This window comes from Protopterus annectens, chromosome 1.part1 (genome assembly GCF_019279795.1).
Source record: "Protopterus annectens isolate FY-2018-M chromosome 1.part1, PAN1.0, whole genome shotgun sequence".
NCBI classification, from domain to species: Eukaryota; Metazoa; Chordata; order Ceratodontiformes; family Protopteridae; genus Protopterus; species Protopterus annectens.
The window spans coordinates 1703100218-1703116142 of record NC_056726.1 but is presented as its reverse complement, the minus strand read 5'-3'; the positions used below and the strand labels follow the sequence as shown (position 1 = coordinate 1703116142).

Sequence of the window (15925 nt, the reverse complement as noted above, 5' to 3'; positions counted from 1 at the left end):
GCCATCTCAATTGCTTCCTTCATCCAAGTTACTGCCTTCTGACAAGGACAGCAGAACCATGGACAGGCTCGGTAAGAAGGTTTATACTTTGGCTACCCTAGCCTTTAGGGGTCTTAATTATCAGTCCCTTATATCTAGATATGTGTTGGCTCTTCTTTCTCAGGCTTGACAGCTTGTTTCTGATCTTCCAGACTCTGAGAGTAAATCTTCTGTTCTTTCCTTGCTAAAGACTTCCTCTCAAGTAGTTCATCATTCTATCAAATGTTTTTTCTAATGCAGCGGATGCATCTTCTAGGGCTGCTGCTTTTGGTTCACTACTGAGGAGGTATGCTTGCCTTAGGATTCAACCTTTACCTGATGATATTAAGGCTGAGTTGTTGGATGCTCCCCTGGATTTTAAACTTTTGTTTGGGGAAGTGGCTCCTGGTTTGTTTAAGACTTTTCAGGAAAATGGGAAGGCCTTACAGGAGCTGAAACACGTCTTTGTTTCTCCTGTGCCTAAATTTCAGAGAAACTACCCTTTTAAGCCAACCTTTGTTCATAGGCATTCTCGCTCTTCTAACGGTAAAAAGGGTGATTAATGGGCTCTTCCTACTAAGGCCACTCAAGTTGCAGGGATTCTTAAGCCTTCCTTGCCTGGCAAACCAGGTGTTTTCTGACTATCTACATGTTCCCAACCACATTCCTCTTTCTATTCACCTTTCTCTTCCTATTTGGCTTTGAATCACCCAGGATTCTTGTGTTCTGTCAATCATTCGTCAGGGGTACTTCATGGTATGGAATTCCCACACTCTTTTTATGGGCATTCCTCAGCCTCCTCAGAAACAACTTCCTTTTTCCCAGAAGTTCATCAAGATCTCTTGTCTCAGGGTACTATTCAAGAAATGCCTGTGTCCGAAAGGGGGAAGAGGTTTTATTCAAGAATGTTTCTAATGCCCAGAAAAGAAGGTACTTGGAGACCGATTCTAAACTTGTCTCTTCTAAACACTTTTCTGAAGGTGCCTTCCTTTTGGATGTTGCCCCTTCAGACCTCTTTTCCTCCCTTGCTACCTCAGGCCTTTCTGGTGTCTCTGGATCTCAAGGATGCTTATCTGCATATTCTGATAAATCCTCTTTTCAGGAGATGTTTGTGTTTTTTTGTTGCTTCCTGGCATTTTCAGTTTTGTGCTTTGCCCTCTGGCCTTTCTACTGCCCCAAGGGTATTCACCAAATGCCTTGCTCCTGTGATTGCTTTTAGCAGACATCAGGGGATGCAAGTATTTCCTTATTTGGATGACCTGCTGATTCAAGAATCCTCTCTAGAGGTCCTTTTACAAAATTTTTATTTTTACCATTTCTCTTACTCAAAGTATGGGGTTTATAATAAACTTCAAAAAGTCTTCCCTGAATCCTTCTCAGGATCTTGTCTTTCTGGGATGCAAGATTCAGATGATGCCACTTATGGCATGCCTGCCTCCTTCAAAGGCCTTAACTCTCATTTCTTACTGCCAAACTCTTCTTCCCCTGGCCTCCATTACAGCCAGGGAGTTTTTCAGAGCTCTGGGGCTCATGGCTTCCACCATTTTGATACTTCCTCTGACCAAACTTCACATGAGGAAGTTCCAGAGGTTTCTGAAGTTGGTGTGGCTTCAAGATGAGCATTCTCAAGACTTTACAGTTCCTCTTCTCCATTATCTCATGAAGGAACTTCTGTGTTGGATTCAGCAGTTGTCCCTGAATCCAGGGCTCCCTTTTCATCCTCCTCTTCCCTCTCAGGATGTGTTCACAGACACTTCAGATGTGGGATGGGGAGCAACGTTTGTCTCCCTAAAGGTTCAGGGAGTGTGGCCACCTCATCAGCAGAAGGAGCACATCAACATCAAACAGATGAGAGCTCCTATGTTGGCTCTTCAGGGCTTTCATCCTCTTTTGTTTCCGGGGCCTCTCACGGTATTCACAAACAATACCACAGTTATGTGGTATATCAACAAACGGGGGGCCTCTTAAACCTGGTTGATTTCTTTGAAACAGTCACTAAGGCCATTGACGAGGGGAAGGTGGTCCACACAGCCTACCTGGACCTCGCAAAAGCCTTTGATACAATACCTCACTCGGGCATTATAGATAAGCTCACCAGCTTAAATATAAATCCCTATGTCACTAGATGAGTTGCAAACTGGCTCAAGAACAGAACCCACATGGTTAGAATTGCTGGAGCCATGTCAGACTCCAAACCAGTTACAAGTGGTGTCCCCCAAGGCTCAGTCCTGGGACCTCTCTTGTTCGGTATATATTTCTCGGAGGTACAGGCCAACACGGAAGGACTGTGGCTGACCAAGTTTTCAGATGAGTGCAAACTGGGCGCCATAATCGACACTCCAGCCGACACAAGCATCCTCCAAGAGGGCCTCATAGAAATAGACAACTGGTGCCAGAGCCATGGCCTCAAGCTAAACACCAAAAAGTGTATAGTCATCCCCTTTGGCTAAAACAAAGTGCCCACAAATTACCACATAGGTGGTAATCCATTAAGTACAGAAGAAGTAATTAGGGACCTGGGGACCCAAGTTGATAGCAATCTCTCATTTGATAACCACGTGGCCAAAGTGGTTAGAAAAATATTTTATATAGCCTGCCTAATCATAAAGGGATTCACATCTAGATCAGAGGAGGTCATCATGCCTCTTTACTCATCCCTCATCAGGCCCATAATTGAGTACAATACCCCTTTTGGGATGTACCTTACCAGACACCTGCAGCAACTGGAAAGACCCCAAAAGTTCCTCACCAAGAGGATCAAAGGGCTCAAACAGATGCCATATGCTGCCCGGTTAAAGAAACTCCAGCTCTACTCAGTGGCATACCGTCTGCTCAGAGGCGATCTGTGCCTGACGTATAAAGCCATGTCCAACCCGGAATTAATGGACATGCTGCACCTCAGAAAATCCAAATCCCATCGAGCTACGCACTCGAGAGACTTGAACCTCAGCACTGAAATAAATAGGACATGCTGGAGGGACAGATTCATAACCCAGAGGCTCCCTTCACTCTGGAATAAAATCCCAGTCCAGGTTAGGCAGAGTCCCTCATTGACTCTCTTCAAGAGGAATCTTGATGAGTGGATGAGAGATCGTAGGTTTACCCCGGGTATCACTTCTGTGTCACTGTTAGATAGAGGCACAGTATACTAACCTCAAAAAAGGGCATAGCAAAGTTATTTTAAAATGGGTGGCAAAAGCCAAACACACTCTGGCTAGGCTTATAAATGCCCTATGGCAGATAGCCTAGTATGAACCTATGAACAAGATCTTACCTTCTTTGCCGGCTGGCACTTCTGGTATGGGATCTGGCTGTCAAGTATCAAGTGACTCTTCAGGCAGTTTATATTCCTTCAGATCATAACATTCTGAGCAGGTCCTTCACTCAATCCCAAAAATGGATTCTTCACAGGGATGTGTTTCTGGACATTGTTCACCAGTGGGGTACTCCTCAAGTAGATCTCTTTGCCTCCCCACTGAACAGACAACTTCCTCTGCTTTATGCCAGAATCCCAGGTCCTCTGGTATGGAATGTGGATGCCCTCTCATTTTCTGGGAAGGGGATGTTTCTTTATGCATTCCCTCTGCTTCCTCATTCCAAGAATCCTGTTCAAGATTCAACAGAATGCTCCCAAAATCTTGTTGGTGACTTACTTTTGGCCGTGACAGCACTAGTTCTCTCTACTTCTGCATCTAGCCAAGGACAATCATCACATGTTACCTCACAGGGTGGATCTACTCACACAAGACAAGGGATCTCTCAATCATCCCCACCTGTCCACGCTTCAACTGATACTGTGGGTGATAGGGTTTTGATCACTCATAGACATCTTTTTTCTGAGGATGTGCTGCAAGTCCTGCAGGAGGCCAGGAAACCTACCATTAGGAAATCCTACTTATCTAAATGGAAGATGTTTTCTATTTGGTGTCTTTCTCATGACCTGGACCCACTTAATATGGATGTTCCTTTGGTTCTCTCTTATTTGTGTGAGTTGCTCAATGCTGGTTTGGCCTATTCTTCAAATAAGGGCCACTAATCAGCTCTTTCTGCTTGTCTGCCTTTAACTCCCCTGTTAGCTTCTAGATTTGAGGCTAAGCAATTTCTTAAAGGCGTCCTTAATATTAGACTTCCCATGAAGCCTGTTCCTCCTCCCCCCTCGGATCTCAATTTAATTTTGGAGAAACTGACTCAGGCTCCTTTTGAGCCTGCTGTTTCAGCTTCCTTGTAGCATTTTTCTTGGAAGACAGTTCTTTTGGTAGCTCCTACTTGTGCCAGATGGGTGTCTGAGTTGCAAGCCCTTATGGCTTGTCCACCTTTTTTTCATATTTCAGGAGGAAAGGATGCCCTTGCGTACTAATCCTTCATTTATGCTCAAGGTGGTTAATGAGTTTTCACTTAATCAGTCTATTAATTTTCCTACTTTTTTCCCCTCTCCATAATCTGACAGTGAGAGGGTGCTGCATACCTTAGGTGTGCATAGACAGCTCAGATTTTATTTGGATAAGACTAAAGCTATCAGAAAATCTGATCAGTTGTTTGTTTCCTTTCATCCTAGGTCTTTAGAATTGGTTGTTTCCAAGCAAACTAATTGGCTGTTTCCAAGCAAACTATTTCTAATTGGATTTCAAAGCCCATTTCTTTTTGTTACACTTTTCATGGCAATAGCTTTCCTTCTTCTGTAAAAGTTCATTTTACTAGAGCTGTGGCTTATTCTGGTGCTTTTTTAAAGGCTTCAGACACTAATTTTATTTTGGCAGCAGCTACCTTGACTTCCTTGCATACTTTTACCAAACATTGCAAGTTGGACGGTATCTCCAAAGTTAGACCTGGTTTTGCTAATGCCATTCTTTATAGTTTTGTAGAAGGCTCTACTGCTGCTTCCTCCTCCCAAGTCTCTTATTGAGCTTTGGCACTCTCCTATATAGTAATGAATCCTGCAGTGGTGGATGTAATGACATACTGGAGTTGTGTAAAATCTTACCATAACTTCACCATTGCAGTATTCACTCACTCCCTCCATCCCTACGTGCGGGATGCAGGGGGGCTTGCCTCATTGCTTACAACAGTTTATTTTGTTTTTTTTCCTTTTTTTTATTCATAGTTGAAGTTTTGTAACTTTGAATGGAATGGTTTGTAAATTTCGTGCTCGAAGTTATAAAACTACGACTATATGATATAGACCCAAATTAATTTAATTGCATTGTAAAGTAAAATTTTAATTAATTAAATTGAAAGCTGCTTCCTGTTGTTATTAGCCAGTCAGTTAAATCTAAACATGTTTTTATTTCCAGGATAAAGGAAAGTTAAAGTAAATCATGCTGATGTCACTTTTTCTGGTCTGCAAAGAGAGACTGTGCTCAGACTAAATTATTAGCGAAGTAAGGTGAACACTACAAAGGCCAAATATGAAACTGTTACATAAAAAAAGTTGTGCTGTTTAAAATCACTCTCCTGATTCTTTGATATTAATCCGCCTTAACTCATTGGTCCTTCAAAGTTATAAATGATATGTAAGTGATGTAAATGATTTATAGGCAAAAATGTGTATGGTCAGCTTAAACTGTTATACATAAAAATTTATGAGTTTAACTCAGGGACATGCAATTATCATGTAATAGCTAACCTGACAAAGTATGGTCTAGATCTTGCAGCAAAGGCCAAGAAGGCAACACTAAACTAAAATGTTCTATAATCTGTGGTTATAATCAATACTTTGTATCAGGTTAAAGTTAAGATGTTACAGAACTAAAGTTATGTCCTGATATTAATTTCTCCGTGTTGTAAAACAGAGGATTACATTGTGGGGTCTGCAATTCTGAAAGATGAAAGAATTAATGCTAAATTAAACTGTCATGAAATTGCAGTTATGTTAATGCAGACTTGTGAGTAAATTCCATGTGTTTTATAATGCAGGCATTTCTTAAACTACAGTAGCAGCCAGTACACTAGTCAGAACTCAGTTATACACAATAGTAAGGAATACAAACTGCACCTGGAGATTCTAACATAATGCTACAAGCTATGTTCTTATGTACTCAGGTATGTGTGTTGCATGTACTAGTCACCCTATAATACCACCACATGCTGTAGTTCAGCTGTAAGGCTCACCATATACAGTTAATTCCAATGATTATTAATTTACATAGCAATATAACATGGTATTGGTGAAATGGTTATGAATTCATCATCAAAGATATTCAGCATTCACTACATACAGTTAAATATGTCAATGAGGGCAAACTGTTTTTTTTTCCTAATTTAATCATTTGTTAACAAGATAATTGAATTAGCTTGCAGATCATTTCCAGCCATGGCTCATAGCACAATGGAAGAGGTAAATAAAAATGTAGCAACAGAATAAGAAAAGGCAAATAAAGAGAACGTGGGTAAAGAACTTGGGGGGGGGTAATGTTGGAGTGTCAGAAAAACTTCTTTGTTGGTATAACCAGTCTCAGGGGAAAATCAAATCTACAAGCTCCTTCACATGCATGAAAGGTTGTGCATCCTTCACTCTTTATCTGAAAACAGAAACAACACTGTCACAGACCTAGAGAATGCTGAAAGTGTGATCTCTGTCACTGGAGGTCAACACAGAAGAGGTGCTCATCATGGGATATATAGACAGTGCAGGATATTTCTGATATGGTGAATTCAGACTAGTTCTTTCTGCTGAGCCAGTCTGAAGGAGGAGCCTTTACCTGAAAGTTTCCAGCAGCAGGATTTTGACCCAATGCACTTTTATACATTGTAAATTATCACTTGCCTTGTTTTACATAGCAGTATATGATTGTATTTTCCACTAGCATTCTAACATTTTTTTTATTTTTGCCACTAGTCCATGACTAAAGAAAGGGGCACAGATGGTTCAGTTCACCTACTTGAGTCATACATACATAGATGTTATCACATTGGCCACTATCAAAGTATATGCCAATTAAGCATATTTTCACAGACAATAGTAAAATATGCAGCAGTTCTTGTTGTTTAAGTAGTAGTTAACACAGCATAATTCATGCAGAAAGAAAAAAATACAACACTAGCATGTAATGACACCATTAATAATGCCTGAAGGTGCTCTGTGGAAGGTATGAACAATACAGCATACTCAGTAAGCCATGCAGTTTTAGCTACCTTGCATGTGTTGATGTGCTCCTGTATGTGTTTCTGTTTCAATTAATTCACTGCAAACAGCGAGTCTTTTAAAGAAGTTTTGATATATTCTATTTATTAAGAATTTTCTAATTAATAAATAGTTTTCTTGACAGTACTTAATTTTTTCATTTAAATTTTTTCTACAGCTGTCCAGTTTCATGGTTTAATAGCATCCATTTTATTCGGGATGGAGAAGGTCTTGTGGCTTATTTTTCTATGAATGCTTTCAGAATTGGCAGATATTCACAAGTACACTTGCATTGCACTTTTTCCCTCTGTGCAGGAATATGTCCAACGGTAAGCATGCACAAGTTTCAAAACTCAGGCATAAATATTTTGTTTCAATTTATTGCATATTTAGCCTTATGTACATTGATGATGTTAGTCATATTAAAAATCATTCATGCAGATGAAGGCCAATAAACAAGGATAACTGAATTTGAAACTGAAAAAAAAAAAGAAAATGTCTAACATATATGCTAATATTACAAGTTTCTGACCAAACTGTTTTGCTAGTACATTACCACACTCACAGAAGTCTTTGAGGTTTCTTGAAGGGGTTATTGTCAAATTATGACAGGCTAGAAGTCAGGCAACATGGTTTTACTTGTGTCAGTAAGGAAGAAAAAACACATTTGCAATATTATGCAGACAAAGTTCCTTCCTTTACAGATGAAAGAAATGAGTTTCTGTATCATTCATGGGTAGAGTAACTTGTACATCAGTTCATGTGCTCAGCAACTAGACAAGTGTAGCTTTTAAACTATACTTCATAGCATGATATACTCTTTATTTGTCTGTATTTCTTTGTGCTCCATCTCCTTGTCAGGCAATGGAATGTGAATTATCAGCCACAAGAATTGTCACTGCTATGTCTCTGAAATACATCAGGGAAGCAATAAGCAATTTTTGTTTAATTCACTTCCATTTCTATGACTTTGATATAAATGTATTGCTAATTCGTTAATACTGTTTATTGTGGATGAAGATTCTTCATTTGGGGAACCAAGTTTGCTGGTATTCTGTGCATTCTGTTTTATCCAGGCTTACGTTATAGCTATTTTCCTAACTTGCTTTAAATTTTAATGTAGTTTTCAAATAAGTTTCCAGTTCTAGCTTATAAAAATACTTGTTGTGTGCTGCTTTGCGCTGCATTGTTTGCACATTGGTACTGCATTATCCAGATTTAACAAGCTCTGGCCTTGCTATCTATTCCAAAGACATCATGGATGCGAGTCGCATGAATCAGAGTCCATCTGTCTGCTTTTAAAGTGTTTTGACTAATTATCTACTAATACTGATTAATATGACAGAAACTGCTTCTTTTGTAACACTTTTTGCATTTTTTTCTAGTAGGCAGAAAATCTTTTTCATGAATTTTCTAAAGATAGACATAAAATTAAATATAATTTAAGTAAAGAATAGTGGGTGGCTCTCAAACAGCTATGTATGGACTGTAGGTTGGTTATTAAAATGTCTGAAATGAAGCAGCTTGTCAGGCAAAACAATAAAGCCCTGAGCAGTATGAAATTGTAAAGACCACCACTGACAGCTTGAGGCACTTCACCATGTTTTATTCCATAAAACCAAGCACATTAACGCTCCACAATACGTTTTCATTTAAAAAGCATTTCATCAGATGTGGGCTGTCCTATTACTACAACATTTATACCCTGTACTTAATTAGGTTGATTGAATTCATTAATATATATATGTTGCAATCATTAAAACTAAAAAAAAAATAATATTAAGAAGAAACATTAATAAATAATGAATAGAGTACATAGTTTCATAGTTTCATAGTATAGTACTAGGCTATCTGCCCTGGGGCATTTGTAAGCCTAGCCATAGTGATGTGGCTTTTGCCACCCCATGAAATGGTACAAAAATGTACAGAATAAATCTAGAATACTGTGCCTCGGTCTAGTAGTGACACAGTGAAGGTCCCCTTATATAATAGAATTAGTTTACTGTGCCCCTGTCTAACAGTGACACAGATGTAACCCCTGAGGTAAACTTACGATCTCCCATCCACTCATCAAGATTTCTCTTGAAGAGAGTCAGTGAGGGGCTCTGCCTAATATGAACTGGGATCCTGTTCCAAAGCACATATTAAATTAATAAGACTTGCTTTAAAACCACTTAACTTCAAAAATGAATTTAAAGTTAAAATTCCATTAAGAACCAATTGTTAAAAATACCAGCTTCAATATTTAGTTTAAATGAACTTGATACCCCATCTAGTAGATAAATCATAAAATTACAACACATGAATTTATACTATACCGCCATAAGGCAATTTAAATAACATTACTCAGTTAAAAAACTGTTAAAAACAGAAAAAATAATAAATATATGCATTTTTAAAATATGGTAAAAGCTTGTGTTATACCATATTACAAAAAAATCTTGAAAATACTTTTAAATGAATTAAATACCAAACATACATACTAAAAGGCATAAGTTAAAACATGTTGATTTAAAAAAAAAGTGCAAATGCATTTCACAGTTTAGCCGCTCTTAATTTTAATAATGGGGCTATTGAGATGTGTTCATTGAGACCCGGTGGCTTATTGGCCTCCAAAGTGATCTGCCACCACAACTTTCTGTAGTCTAAACATTCCCCCCATAAACCACCTCAGCCGTTCTTTTCTACCCTTTCTAACACAAAAAATAAATAATGCGCATTTTCTCAGCCTTTTTTATGCTTGTACAAAGCATTTGTCTCCTTATTTGTTTGTAGGTCATACATATGTTCGTAAACTCTTCTCCTGAGCTTACGCTCTGTCTTCTCTACATAGAATGCTTCACAGATTGACATTTCGCTAAATATACAAGGCCACAAGATTCACAATTACTGACTTGACTTCACTTGACTTCCAGGGTGATTCCCCTACTGTCCAAATGAATACTTTTTGCATTACTAATGTATGTAAACTGTTGACAATGTCCACATTTGAATGTTCCCTTCCATTCTCTCTGTCTTTGAGCTTCTTGATTAATACCATTTTCCAGTAAATACTTTAAATTACTTGAGTTTTGTAAACTAGTCTTAACTTTTCATTTTTTAGTTTTTCTATGTCACTAAATGTTAAGAATTTTTTACATTCCCTATCTATGGTTTCTTTTACCATTTTTGCACTTGCATTGTACTCCATGATGAGTGCACTGCCAAAATTATCATTTTCCTTTTTTCTCGGGCCTACTGTATCAAGTGCAGTAACTCCTAATATTGGCTTAAAATCATTTGGTCTCCTTTCTGTCACTTCCATCTCTATTTTATCAATCAAATCATCTGGGTATTTCCTCGTTTTGAACATTTTCCTTAAACTTTTTTCCACTTCAAAATCTTCATCTCTGGACATCATTCTGCAAGACCTAATATATTGTCCTTTTACTATGTTTTTCTTAGAGTATGCAGGGTGTGCACTTCCAAAGTGCAAATAAAAGTTAGAATATGTACTCTTTCTGTACACTTGAATTTAACTTGTATATTTCTATATCAAAGTACTGCAACTTCTCATAATTTATTCTAAAGGTAAATTTAAGGAAATCAGTACTGTTATTTATATATTCAGTGAAATTATATATTTATTCTTTTGGCCCTACCCAAAAAATACATATGCTGACAACCATATCAGGCACTGGAGGAGGAGAAGAGTGTTCAGACCCAGGGTAACCTGCCAGGGGTTACATGATCTGGAGATAGTAGAGTGTTAAAGGGTAGACAGGGACACCATACAGCAACTTGTTGAGCTGTGCTGGCCACGCCTCAGAGCCAGAAATAACAGAGGGGAACCCATCCCAGTGGACATGAAGGTATGTGTAAGCTTGAGAATACTAGCCACAGGTATCTTTCAAAGGGATATCATGGGGATCTCACAGGCATTAGCATCAAGGGTGCTCCACCAATTCCTGGATGCCATGTTACCACATGCCAATGAGCACATATATATCCCCGGAATGCAGGAGGAGTTGACCAGCAATATGCATTTCTTCCACTGTGTGGCAGACTACCCGGAGGTACTGGGTGCAATAGACTGCACGCACATACACATCAAGTCACCACCAGGTGAGCAGGGTAGGTGCTACAAAAACCGCAAGGATACCCCTCCATCAACTACCAGTTCATGTGCAATGCCCAGGGCATTATCCTGGATGTGTGTGCTGGCAGCCCTGGAAGCTATCACGACTCCCACATCTGGCATGCCTCACAGCTGTATCAGGTATTTGCCAGGGGGGACATCCCATATGGCCACCTGTTGGGGGATGCTGGCTATGCACTGGAACCATGGATGATGACTCCCATCAGAAATGCACACACACCCATGTAAGAATGGCATAATGAGGCACACGCAGAAACCAGAATAATCATAGAGCGTGTGTTTGGGATGCTGAAATCACGGTTCCATTGCTTGGACATATCTGGTGGATCCTTGCAGTACTCTCCAGGCATGTATGCCCACATCTTCATAGCATGTGCCATGCTACACAATATGATCCTGCGGAAACAGCTGCAGCAGGGACAGAATGGTGAAGGCCCTCACAGCCCACCACCATTGCCAAGGGCCCCACAGGCACAGAGGGACTCATACCACGAACACCCTGTGCCAGCCCCAGTAGGCAGATGGAGGCATGCCCAGTATGCCCATTCCTTGGCAAAGAGGGAACGTATAGCACACACACTGACAGTGTAGGCACCTATGGACTGACACCCTTCTCCACCTGCACACACAGTAAGCATGGATGGCATACACACACGTCCACCTGTAAATTGTCATTTATAGGTGGCCTACTGTGAGCATCCTACACAGGCAGCCCTCAACTATTGTACACACAACTGCCATTGGCACAAGGTAAGTCAGTACCTGAACAGTAAATTAAGCTATCAGCATGTGTCGATACTGTATATATAGGTTCATAGGTACATAGGTAGGTACATGCCTAACTGCCCAAGGCCATTCATAAGCCTAGCCAAAATGTGTCTGCTGTCGCCACCCCATTGATTAACTAACTGTCCCTCTGTGGAGCAGAGCCAATTGCGGGATCCCTGGGGTGTATCCACTGTTCCCCACCCACTCTGCAAGGATTCCCTGGAGTGTTAGTGAGGGGCTCCATATAATGTACTCAGGGATGTAGTTCCAAAGCATGGGGAGTACCTGTGACAGGAATCTTTTACTCCAGCATCTTCCAGTTATGGTTGTGGCAAGGTGTAGCTTATTACAGTGTGTGGCTCACTGTGACATGGATTCCCATATGTGGAGCATAGCCATTAAGCCTGACTTGGACATGGCTTTGTTGGCCAGCAAATATCATCTCTGAGTAAACGAGATGCCACTGAGTAATGCAAGAGTTTATGCAGTCTGGCAGCATAGGACACATGTCTGAGGGCATTATCCCTCTTGGCAAGGTACGTTTGTGGACCTTCCAGCTGTTGGATGTGTCTTCTGAGGTACATCCAAAATGGGTTATCATACTCGATGATGGGAGTGATGAGTGATGAGTAAAGGGGTACAATAACCTCAGTCTGTTTAGATGCGAACCCTTAAGTAATCAGATGGCCTGCATAGACGGATGTCCTAACTACTTCACAGATATGATTGTCAAAGGAGAGATCACTATCTAATGTAGTCCCCACATACCCATTACCTCGTCTGAATTATAGTGTTTGCCACTCATATGTTAATATGTGTGTGTGTAGTTTCTCAAAATAGAATGACCATGCAGTGTGTGGCCTTTAGCTGGAGGCCATGACTCTGGCACCCTGTGTTGGTCTATGTAAGGCCCCTTGAAGGACATCTGTGACAGCTGGGCTTTCAGTTATGGCTCCCAGTTTGCAGTAAACACCAAGCACGGTCTGCTGTAGTCCACCTGTGTTAGCCCGTACCTCTGAGAAGTATATGGCAAACAGTAGGGGTCCCAGGACTGAGTTCTGTGGGACACCAGTTGTGACTGCTCAAGAGTTGGACCTGGAGGCTGCTAGGCTTACCATGTGGGTTCTGTGTGTAAGCCTGTTGGCAAACCAACCTGTGATGTATGGGTGTATGTACTGGCTGGTGAGTGTAGAAATAATACCTGAGTGGGGAATGGTGTCAAAACCTTTGGCGAGGTCCAGGTAGTATGTGTGAACTACAACACCCCACACCTAAAGTCTAGGTGACTGTAAGATGTCAAACAGGTTCAGTAGGCATGATCTGCACCCAGTCAAGCTGACCTGGGTTGGGTCAAGTGTCTGGAGGTTACCATAGTCTATGTTAATGAGTGCCATGAGGATACGCTCCATAGCCGTGCAGATCAGGCTACTCAGGCTTATGGGGTGGTAGTTACCATGGTCAGTTGTGTCACCACCTTGGTGGAGTGGAATAGCTGTTGCCATGTGCCATTGAATGGCCATGTAGCCTGTGTAGAGGCTGATGTTGAATTGCTATATTAGGTGGGGGGGGTCACTTTGTCTTGTAGTGTCTGCAGAATGCAGTCTGGGACACCATCTGCCTCCATTGATGCTCTGTCATGCCGTTTGAAAGGGCCATTACCATCTGTATGTCTCAGATGTCTGGGATACTGTACTTTTGGGTATTGTTGTGGGCCCTGTAGGGGATGAAGCTTGCTCCGAATGAATTATCAAGTGTGTTGGTGATATCAGTAGGGTCAGTATATTCAGGGCAATATTGCACCAGCGCAGTGCAAATCCGTGTGTTACTGCTTAGACCCTTGACATAGCCAAAAAAGCTTTTGTGGTCATCTTCCGAATCCATGCCTATTTACCTCTGGATGTCAGCCTTGGATGATTACATTAGTAACTTAAGTATCTTGCTAATACTGGTCACTAATGTCTGCATGTCTTGGGGTTTGCTGTTGTTCTGGACTACTGTCCTACTTCTGTTGTATAGCCTGTATAATGCAGGGGTTCAGCAGACTGGTGTCCTTATGTAGGAGTAGCGATTTCTGATTTACCATTGATGGCACGACCCATACATCTTTGTAGGTGCTTATAGAGTGCATTTGTAATTCTGTCTGTATCTTGAGCAGTGTCATCCCTGAGCATGTGAGCTGTGAACCTTCCCACCTCTGTCATTAGTACTGTGAATTTAGCTGTAGGAAAGGCATTCACTGTGTGTTCCTTGGGTGGGGAGATGGTTGGGCGGGGAAATCTTCAGTAAATAGTTCATGGTCAGATCTAAACAGTGACCAGTTTACCTCTGCTGTAGTGAACCTGTTGCACATGTCAGTGATTACCACTTCTAGTATGTTTTCACCTCTCATTAGTACATCTACCAACTGATACAAGCCATATGAGGTGATAAATACCAGGAAGTGCTGGGCCTGGAAGTGAATACTCAAGTAGGTTATCCAGTTAAGTGTAGGGTAGCCAACACTGACCAATAACAGGGTGTCTGGTAGGACTGTCATGTTTACTACTGTCTCCAGATAGTTGCAGTGGTGCTCCTGGGTCATGGAGGGGTATCTGTAGCAGATCACAGTTTGCATTGCAGTCATGACTGATGTTAGCTGCACATGGATGATCACAGAGGTATCATGCTGCCCCACTAACTTGGAGGTGTAGATATCCCCAATGAATATGGATAGACCCCTCCATGTCTGTGCCAGTCCATGTTCAGTGGCTGAAATGTGTGTTATGGGTTGTAGTCTGGTAGTGCCGGTGTGTTCACAGGAGCCTTATACAGGTCCCAGTCACAGAACAGATGTAGATGTTGTCCATACTAAGGGGTGCTGTGAGTGCATGCATGTTGTGAATACTACCTCTGGTGTTGAGTAGCCTAACCCTCATTGATTCCGCTATTGTGCAGTTCATGGAGGTGAGATTCACCTCTGAGACATGCCTAAAAGTGGCACTATGGGAGTGCCAATAGCCTTGCCCAGCATTCCAAAGCCTTAGGCTGACACATGCAAGTTGGTATGGCATTGTTGCAGGCATGTTTCCCATCTGTGCTTGTGTCCCATCTTTCCTGTAGGTAACTACTGGTAAGCAATACAAAGCCTGAAACCTATACAAGTCCACTAGCTTCCAAGATAGGCTTTTGGAGTGATTATGTATCAGTAGTCTGTATGCTCTTGCTGTACTTAACTGTTGTCGAACTACATGGTGATTTTACACTGTATAATGTGATCAGAAAACTCTGTATAATCATATATGATGTTGGAGATGTCCTGCACTGTAGAGGCTCACAGATTGGTAGTAGGCTATCTGCCCAAGGGCATTTAGAAGCATAACTACCATGTGGTGGCTTTATCTGCACCATTGATGAAGTAACTGAGCCTCTGTCAAGCATAGTCAATGAAGTGATTCCAGGCAGAGTTACTGGAAGCTTTTGAAGACTGTGGTGCTGTAGGGTGATAGGGCCACATAGTGATCTCAAAAGGGCATGTTAACATGACAACCCAACAGCATTCAATTTCCCCAACAGGTCTTGCAGCTATAAAACTGGAGTGGCTCCCCCACACCCTGGCTGTATGTTTCTGGGACACATGATCACAGGGGTGTATATACTGTTGCCCAGTCACACATCAAGGTTTCCCCTGAAGTGTGTCAGTGAGGGGCTATGCCAAATGCAGTTAGGATGTTAATGTATAGTCTCTCAATTCATGTGTTATGTCGGTATTTCGAGAAGTTCAGTGGGTGTGGGTGGCTCTGCCTGTTGTGTAGCCAAGCTTACACATAAGATTCATGAACATAGGAAATAGGCAGAAGGAACGGTAATGTCAATAGTGTAATGGCCACAGCATTTGCACAATA

The 15925-nt window shown here is 41.2% G+C and overlaps 1 protein-coding gene across 1 annotated transcript in view; it reads left to right on the top strand.

The window, feature by feature from the left end:
- LOC122811873 (uromodulin-like) overlaps window positions 1-15925 on the top strand; it is a 549630-nt gene that overhangs the window by 305210 nt on the left and 228495 nt on the right. Inside the window, exon 4 of the mRNA XM_044084012.1 lies at window positions 7317-7467. Within this exon, the coding sequence (XP_043939947.1) occupies window positions 7317-7467 (151 nt within the window). The remainder of the gene's footprint in view (window positions 1-7316; window positions 7468-15925) is intronic.